General features: G+C 42.4%; 1 protein-coding gene across 1 annotated transcript; it reads right to left on the bottom strand.

The window, feature by feature from the left end:
* Window positions 1-640: 640 nt before the first annotated feature.
* SOX9 (SRY-box transcription factor 9) lies at window positions 641-6,047 on the bottom strand. The gene is made up of 3 exons (XM_003768545.4): window positions 5,206-6,047; window positions 3,727-3,980; window positions 641-3,133 (listed from the first exon to the last, which is right to left on the bottom strand). Exons 1-3 carry the CDS (start codon window positions 5,634-5,636, stop codon window positions 2,280-2,282), a joined length of 1,539 nt encoding a protein of 512 aa, XP_003768593.1. The 5' UTR covers window positions 5,637-6,047; the 3' UTR covers window positions 641-2,279.
* Window positions 6,048-8,617: the final 2,570 nt, after the last annotated feature.

Here is an 8,617-nt window from a genome sequence, read left to right as displayed (position 1 = left end):
CCTAAAGCATGAGATTGAAACCAGAATCAGAAACATTCTGCCCAAGTAGGCAACGATTGACATATGTTTTTCTATCAGATTTATTAGAATGGGACTTTTCAAAGTTAGCTTTCATGCTTCGGGGTGGATGGATGTAGGGGATAGGTCTATTCATTTCTCTGAATTGACTCAAATGATCTGAAGAGAGCAATAGGCCTAAATCCTTATTTAAGTGGTTGCCAGGAAAATGACAGCATCATAGGGATGAAAGTAAACAGAATCTTGTCAGCAATGAACCTTTTTCCTTCTTATTGGATTCCTCTATTAATAAAACCATTTGACTGTTTTCTATTTTTAGTACAATGTATATTTATTGTAAACAATAATATACAAAAAAGGTAAGTTTCACAAAGAGAACAAGGGTTTGTTTTTTTTTTTTAAAGTGAAACAAACAAAAGACAAACATAAAACCAAACTTACCTAAAGACAAATATGATTTAAATGTCAGGTCTTTTAAGTTACAGAAATACTTTAAAAAGATCTGCTTTTATACAGAAATTGAAAGATGCCATATTAAAAGAGTTTTTATTCTACTGAATTCTAAAACTGTTAATATATCATTTTTAAATAAAAAAAATTTGCTGTCTTTTTCAAAAATCAGTTCTCAACTGTCCAGCAATAGCCTAATTAAAGTAAGTTAGTCAGTCTATCAACTCCCTCCTCTTCCCCTCAGAAGAAAATTCGTAGGGGAATAGGAAGATGATACATACTTTTGATGTTTGGGGTCATACACACACACACACACATACACATACACACACTCACTCACACATACATACGTACATACATACATGCATACACCTAAAATTTGGACATCTTAAAGAACTGTGGGAGAAAATAATGCAAATGATTCTATATCTGGAATCTTATTTGTACGAAAAAAGACAACATTTCCAGTTTATTTAAAAAAAAAAAACAAAAAGAAGAGGAAAATGTATTTGTACAAACCTAGGACACAAATCCCAAAGAACTGTTTTTAATAATAATTAAAAAGAATAAAGAGATAAATAAAAAAAATTGGTTACAATTAAGGCCATAATTTAACAATAGGTGACCATACCCTTCAAGGAAGGCTCCAACAACCTACTAATTTTAAAAGTTTTTTTTTTTTTTTTTAAAAAGAGGAAGATCAATTTTTTAAAATTAAAACCTCTTTTCTTACAAAATAAATAATTATAGCATGTGGAATGTCTTAAAGGTACACTGTTTGCATTTGGGGGTTTAGAAGATGGTTTAGGAGTGGACTCCAGCATATGATACTGGGCAGAAAAGGGAGTACGGAAGGTTTTTTAGGGCACTTAAATTTACTATTGAGACTTCTCAGGAAGCTGTTTTTACCTCCCTTGGTGCCTGCCTTTGGCAACTTTTTTTTTTTCTAAAGATTGCATGGAGAAAACCCACTCAAAGACCATGTGAGCTATTCCTAGTAGCATGATTTTAAGGCTCAAGGTATTTTTCTTTTTTAAAAAAATAAAAGCAAAACTTACCCCAGGCTCCTCCAGATTTCTGTCTTTATTTCCATACTAAAAATAAGGCCTTTTTAATTTCTCTTTTTGAGGCAGCCTCACCTTGAATCTAACAGACTTTAGAATTGAGGAAAGCTAACCCCCAATACTGATCACATAAGGGTTCTGTTTTGGAGTTAATGCACACAGACACACATACAATTTTAAGAGAAGATATATCTGTACAAAAATACCTCTGACTTCAAGAAAAGCTAGGGCATACTTTCACTAAAGAGTAGTTTTAGCTGTTGGAAAAATAAGAGCATTTTAAAAATTCTCTCTAAAAATATGTATAAATCCCCTCAAAATGATAATGAATCATACACAGTACATACTAAAAAATATTTAAAATAGAGAATATTCCTCACAGAGGACTCTTTTTTTTCTTTAATTACAGCTAAAAAAATAATTACAAAGTCCAAGCACAGGCAAAGAAAGACTGAACTACAGCGGCTATATGATTCTCCATCAATCTCTGTGCTTGCCTTGAAGAATACTTAAGTCCAGTTCTGGAATGATTGTAGTGAGTTCTGCTGGTCTATTTATGGGGAGTGGTCTGGCCACTGATTCTGGAGAAGGCTCTAGTGCATTTGGACAACTTTTCTGGTTTGTGTTTGTTGTTGTCAACCTTAGTGTCTTTGAAGAATAAAGGAAAAAAAAAGGTCCAAAGGTGATTTTATTGCTCCTGTTTTTGTTTTGTTTTTTGTATTAAGAATATTATTTTTCTTATTCTCCTCATGGTCTGGTGAGCTGCGTGTAGACTGGTTGTTCCCAGTGTTGTGGGCTGTGGGTCTGGGGGATGGAAGGGACTCCAGTTGTGTCAGCGATGGGAGTGTACATGGGTCGCTGGGCAGGGTTCATGTAGGTGAACGTGGAGTAGAGGCTGGAGCTCTGGCCTGCAGCGTGGCTATAGTAGGAGTTGGAGTTCTGGTGGTCTGTGTAATCATACTGGGAGCGAGTGATGGTAGGGTAAGAGGGGCTGTAATGGGGCAGGCTGAAGGGATTGTAGGGGATCTGCTGCGGGGAATGTTGCTGCTGTTCACTGTAATGGCTGGGGCTGAGCTGCTCTGTCTTGATGTGTGTTCTCTGCGACTGGCCCTGCTCACTGCTCAGAGGAGTGAGGGTATGGGGCTGAGATGGTGCCTGTGGCTGCTGGGCTGATTGCTGCTGCTGCTGTTGTGGTGTCGGCTGCTGCTGGGCCTGAGGAGGCTGAGGTGGTGGAGGAGGCTGTTGAGGAGGTGGGGGCTGCTGAGGCTGCTGCTGTTTAGACATCCACGAAGATGGGGGGGCAGAGGTGCTGCTGATGCCATAGCTCCCCGTGTAAGTAACCTGACCAGGCTGGCCATGAGTAACTGGGACTCCTGGGTGGCCATTAGGTGGGAGATATTGATCAAATTCATTAACGTCAAAGGTCTCGATGTTAGAGATGACATCACTACTCAGTTCCCCTATGTCCACATCTCGGAAATCGATAGGGGGCTGTCTTCCCCCTTCCTGCAGGGGGCGTCCCTCTCGCTTCAGGTCAGCCTTGCCTGCCTGCACATCAGTTTTGGGGGTGGTGGGTGGGGTAGGTGGACCCTGAGACTGTCCTGTAGAAAAGAAGAAACACAGAAAAGTCAGTATTACGTTTGATAAGTGCTTGGGCTGAGTAACTGCATAGACCTGTCTGGAAAACACTTTTACAACCCCTGTTTAACTGCTAAGGTGTAATAAAGACCCTGACCTGAGCAGGCAGTGACCCAGAATAGTGATAAGTCACTGAATGATTAACCTAAGGGGGGGGGGGGCACACCTAGCCACCTACTTTTATCTTCGGTGCATCTGAAGTCAAGTAGTTCTGATATATTAAACTGAGCGTATTTTAGGCCAGCTGTGGTGTGTTTGGAGAGTGGGTGGAGAATAGATAGCATTTCTCTTTATGGAGTATTTGAGAGCCTTTGCAAATCTGCAATATTGCAACTTGGAAAAAAAATGTAGCTGTTTCAATATGGCAGATTGCAAAAATGCTCTGAATTTGTAAATTTATATGCAGAAGGCATTGTGGGTCTTGGTTAGCTAGAGATTGTATATAAGAATGGAAATCTCCTTGGGGGTAGAAAGGAAAGGAGAAGGGAACCACTCTGATGAATGTATCTGTGAATGGCTTTGGAAGTGATAGGTGGAGAGATAGGGTAGAACATACCAGAATGCTCCCCAGGGGAGTGCACTTCACTCATGCCAGAGGAGGAGTGTGGAGAGTCAGCCTGCAGCGCCTTGAAGATGGCATTGGGTGAGATGTGTGTCTGCTCAGTACCTTCCTCCTGCTCCGCCTGCCCGTTTTTGACTGACTTCCTCCTCCGAGGCTGGTACTTGTAGTCTGGGTGGTCCTTCTTGTGCTGAACCCTCAATCGCTCTGCCTCTTCCACAAAAGGCCGTTTCTCACTCTCATTTAACAGCCTGAGCAGAGAGGGGGAAAAGAGAAGAGAGAGGGTGAATATAGCCATATAGCTGTCAATTTGGAGAGGGGTTGGGGCCCTGGTATTTGACAATACAACTACTTTCCTATGAAACCTCTCTTAAAAGATTATCTGGAGGAAATTGCAGTCTTCCTCCTGCTTTCTACACAAGTTGCTTTGGCCAATAAAGGCATTTTAACTTATTTTTAAAATACAATTTAAAAAATTAAATAAAACTATTCTGTACATCACACAAAGTAATCATCCTCCTTTTCTTTTTCTCTCCCTCTCTCTTCTTCATTCTAAACAACCATCAGATGGGCAGAGTGTTCAGCTGCTTCTCTTTGAAGAATTTGCTATCTTTTCTCTCTCTCTCTCTCTCTCTCTCTCTCTCTCTCTCTCTCTCTCTCTCTCTCTTTCTCTCTTTTCCTCTCCTCTCCTCTCCTCTCCTCTCCTCTCCTCTCCTCTCCTCTCCTCTCCTTTCCTTTCCTTTCCTTTCCTTTAAAAAAAAGAAAAGAAAACGTTTTTTTCCCCTGGTAAATGCGTTAAACTGAGAAGGCCTACTTTGCTTTTGCCCCTACTTTTCCTCCTCCCCAAATCCATTCTCTTCTCTCCTTTACATAGGTTCATAATTATGTCCTCTCCTAGACTCTCCTCTCTACCTCTGTGGAGTACCAGCCAGTTACTCAATTCATTACAAAGAAGCCATCATCGAAAGCAAAGAATTCCTCCCTATACACCCCAGTCCCCTTTCTTCTTCCCTTTCTTTTGCCCTCTGCCTTTTTCTCGGGCACTTAAGCGCCCTTAGGGAGTTTGGCTGGCACAGAAACTCACAGACGCACACATCTCCATCTACAGTCTCTCCGCCCATCTCACTGCTAATCAAGTTTGAAGTTTAATTTTCTGTTTTCAAAATCGTTGTATATCCCTTCCTATACACACTTTATACAGCCCTATTTTCGTTTCCTCATTTCATGGGCAATATCGAACTCACAAGGTCTCCTTTCCATGCTTCCAGTAAGACAGCACTCCAGCCCCTCCGGGTAAGAGTGCTGGAAAACTTAAGTTTGCAAAACATGGCATCCAAGTGGTCAAACTGAGAGCTGCCCCTTATCGCACCTCCGTTCTTCCCCCACCCTCCCCCCAAACGCCCCCAAACTCCAATTCCTTTCAGTCCCCTGCGGTCAGCCGGGGAGAGCGGATTGGTATCTCTTGGAAGAACATACCTCCAGAGCTTGCCCAGAGTCTTGCTGAGCTCGGCGTTGTGCAGGTGCGGGTACTGGTCGGCAAGCTTCCTTCGAGCTGCTTGCGCCCACACCATGAAGGCGTTCATGGGCCGCTTGACATGTGGCTTGTTCTTGCTAGAGCCATTGACTCGCACGGGCATGGGCACCAGGGTCCAGTCGTAGCCTTTGAGCACTTGGCTAACTGCCTCCCGGATGCACACGGGGAACTTGTCCTCCTCGCTCTCCTTTTTCAGGTCGGAATCGCCCTTGGGGAAGGTGTTCTCCTGGGGCCGGGTGTTCTCAGTGTCCGAGCCCGAGCCCGAGGGGCAGGGCGAGCCCGCTGAGTCTTCCGACATAGTGGGGCTGGGGGCTCCGGACAGGCCCTTCTCCTGCTCGTCGGTCATCTTCATGAAGGGGTCGAGGAGATTCATGCGACAACCCGAGAGAGGGGACGGGTTACGAGAAAAGGCGACCCGGGGCTCTGACCCAAGGCACTGCCAGGCGGGAGGCGTGGAGTCCTCTGGCCTCGACTGGCCGGAGAAAGAGCAGCTGGCTGCACCACAAGCTCCCGAGACCGCCGAGCCGCACAGATGCAGAGATCTGCGGCACAGCTGGGGGGTGTCCAGCCCGCCGCCACCCGCTCGAAGTTAGGAGATTCAAGGAACAAAACGAAATCAAAAGAAAAAGACAGAGAGAAAGTGGGTGCTCTTTCTCCTCTCCAAAGAAAAGTTCTTGGGGAGGGAGGGGGGAAGTGGGAGGGTTTGGAATCGAGGCTTCACCAAAGTACCTAGTCAATTTTCAAGCCCGGCTCTCTACTCTCCAACTCTCTGGCTCAGTCTCTTTAATAAATACTCCCTCACCTTAGAGACTTTCGGCCAATCACAGCCCGGCCTTTCACAGCTGATTGGTCAAAAGTTTTGGGGAGGGGAGCGCAGTTTGCAGTTCGGAGATGGGAGGGGCGGGATGGCAGTGGGGGTGGGGATGGGGTGTAAGGAAGGCGGGGGACCAGAAATGTCTGTGTGTGATTTTGCTGCACTCTTGGTATGTCAGAAGTTTTGTTCTATCTCAGGGCAAACTAGTGTGTGTATGTGTGTGTGTGTGTGTGTGTGTGTGTGTGTGTGTGTGTGTGTACGCGCGCGCGCGCGCGTGTTTGTCTAGACAGACTTAAAAAAAAAAGTTTTCAGACGACCGAGGATGTAGATGAAGTTTACCGTCCCGTGAAAGCGACTCTGTGGCTCCAAATGTCTCACACAGATTATTCGCTCAGAGCTGGCCTCGGAATATGTTTAGGGGGAAAAAAAAATAAAGTAGCAAAATATTTGGTGATTTAACGGCTGCGATTATTCCGTAGTGGAATAGCATAAATAGATTAACGTGTCATGCTTCGCTGTGGTTGGTGTCGCTTGTCAAATATGTTGCGGAGCTGCAACTTCAAACCCAGGTAGTGCCCACTAAGCTAATGCTGGGCATCGCTGGAATTCGGGGTTGACGCTACCCCCACCCTCTCCGTGCCCCGTCCACCCTATCCACGCGGTTGGATAGATAGCAAACGTAACCTTGATCTCTGACAAGCCGTTAGAACTTCTACCCGGACCGGCTTCCCACCTTCCTCACCCTTGGTTATATTGCACAGCCATACGCAAATCTTCTAACAGGAAGGACTCATCATTTATAAAATTTGTTTTCAACGAGAACGACTTTGCTCGTTGGTTGTTCAAAGCTGATTCAAGTAGTTCACTCCCCTAAGCCACGAAGCAGTGAGGGACAGCTTGTCAAAGGTTTGTCACCTAACAACCCAAATAAAGAACCCCCCTCCTTCCCCAAAGAGCTTCTCTTCACTCAAGTTATAGTGTACCTTCATTATATCTAAGAAGAACGCTAGGCATTTTCACTTTCTTCTCTCTTCGGGCTCTACTATAAAAAATGTTAGGGGAATGCCTTTTTAGACATCGTTTTTAAAAGTTTTGTCTCTCGCTACAGAAAGCTTTTAAAAGACGAACACTCAAAGAAATTCAAGTCAAATAATATAGATTCTGAGATGGTGTTGAACACATGAACAGTCTTAGAAGCCCTGTGGGATTTGCGTCTTAAAATTTTCACAAAACATGAATAACTTGGAATAACTCGTCATTTTTACACACGCAACCCTCTTTTCCCACTTTTAGACATTTTCACTTGGAATTAGATGATTTTTTTGGAGGGAAGGTTGAATTTACGAGCGGTACATAAAATGTCTCTCCTAATTTAATTTGAAAATAGCTGGCAGTTTGATAGTTTTCTTAAAAAGAAAAAAAATTTTCTCGTGTAGGGTTTTAAAAAATTGGCTCCTTTTCTCTAAAAGAAAGTTAATTTTTTTTTTTAAAGAAATGTTTGCTCAACACAATGTGGCCACGGTGGTATGACTTTCAAATAATTCTTATTTGACACTAGAGAAAGTAAAATCTTAACCATCTGCGTAACTGTGTTTGTGTGTTAAAAAAATTACCATACAACCAACTTGAATCTGCATCTGTTTGAATTGGCAAGTAGGATGTAAATAGGGCATATAACTTTCTTGAGGATGGGGGTGGGGAGATGGAATTGTATTGTGCATTACTGTGTTTTGAAAGAGGGAATTATAAATGTAATTGATTTTTTTTTTCTAACTAGAACATACTAGAAGAATACATGCAGACTGCAAGTTATGAGCAGAGATTTTAAAAAATTGCTAGAATATTTAAAAGAGTTTTAAAATATTAATTTCTACAATTCATCACTAGCACAATGGCAGTTAGCTGGACGCTGACCTTAGAAAGTATTTTAAAACATTCTCTGAGTAGTTCCAATACAATATATTATATACTATATACAATGTTACATTAGATTTTATGTATTATATACTCTTATTTTACAAAAGCGGTAACTGTGCTTTGTGCACTTTTTGTGTATTTGCGATACGCATATAGCCATACCTTTTTGAAACTTAATTGTAAACTTTCAGACTTAAATTTAAAAAAAAGAAAAAAGAAAAAAGCATGCAATTCCTAGCGTCATCCAGAGGGGGCACCAAAAGCCCAGAAAAGAGCAAAATCATCGTTTCTAGGAGAACTTTAGAAAAACTTTGAAAGGGAAGAAAGTTTCGAGTTTTAATCTGAAGTTTGGTGATGTGATTTATATCTTTTGGAGTTCGTGGACAACTCTCTCTTTTTCTCTTTTTATTTTTTCCTCTCTATCCTCCTCTTCTTTCTCCTCTTCTCTCTAATTCTGTCTCTTGTTCTATATCTATCTGTGTCTGTTTCTTCATCTGTCTGTCTCTGTGTTCCCGACTCTTTGCTTCTGTCTTTTTTTTTTTTTTTCCTGGATTTGTCGCTCTCTGTTTCTTTGGATCTCTGTTTTTGTATCTGCCTCTTTCTCTGTCTGTCTCTCTGTCTCT

This window comes from Sarcophilus harrisii, chromosome 4 (genome assembly GCF_902635505.1).
Source record: "Sarcophilus harrisii chromosome 4, mSarHar1.11, whole genome shotgun sequence".
Taxonomy (NCBI): Eukaryota; Metazoa; Chordata; class Mammalia; order Dasyuromorphia; family Dasyuridae; genus Sarcophilus; species Sarcophilus harrisii.
The sequence above is the reverse complement of the archived record's forward strand: the minus strand, read 5'-3'. Positions and strand labels throughout refer to the sequence as shown.

What these genes read in the sequence shown, in the direction of transcription:
- SOX9 (XM_003768545.4), bottom strand. Translation starts at nt 5,636, where the DNA reads ATGAATCTCCTCGACCCCTTCATGAAGATGACCGACGAGCAGGAGAAG. An exon ending in ACTCTGGGCAAGCTCTGGAG is followed by an intron (nt 3,981 to 5,205) that starts GTATGTTCTTCC and finishes CTCTCTGCTCAG; the next exon opens with GCTGTTAAATGAGAGTGAGA. An exon ending in CTCCCCTGGGGAGCATTCTG is followed by an intron (nt 3,134 to 3,726) that starts GTATGTTCTACC and finishes TCTTTTCTACAG; the next exon opens with GACAGTCTCAGGGTCCACCT.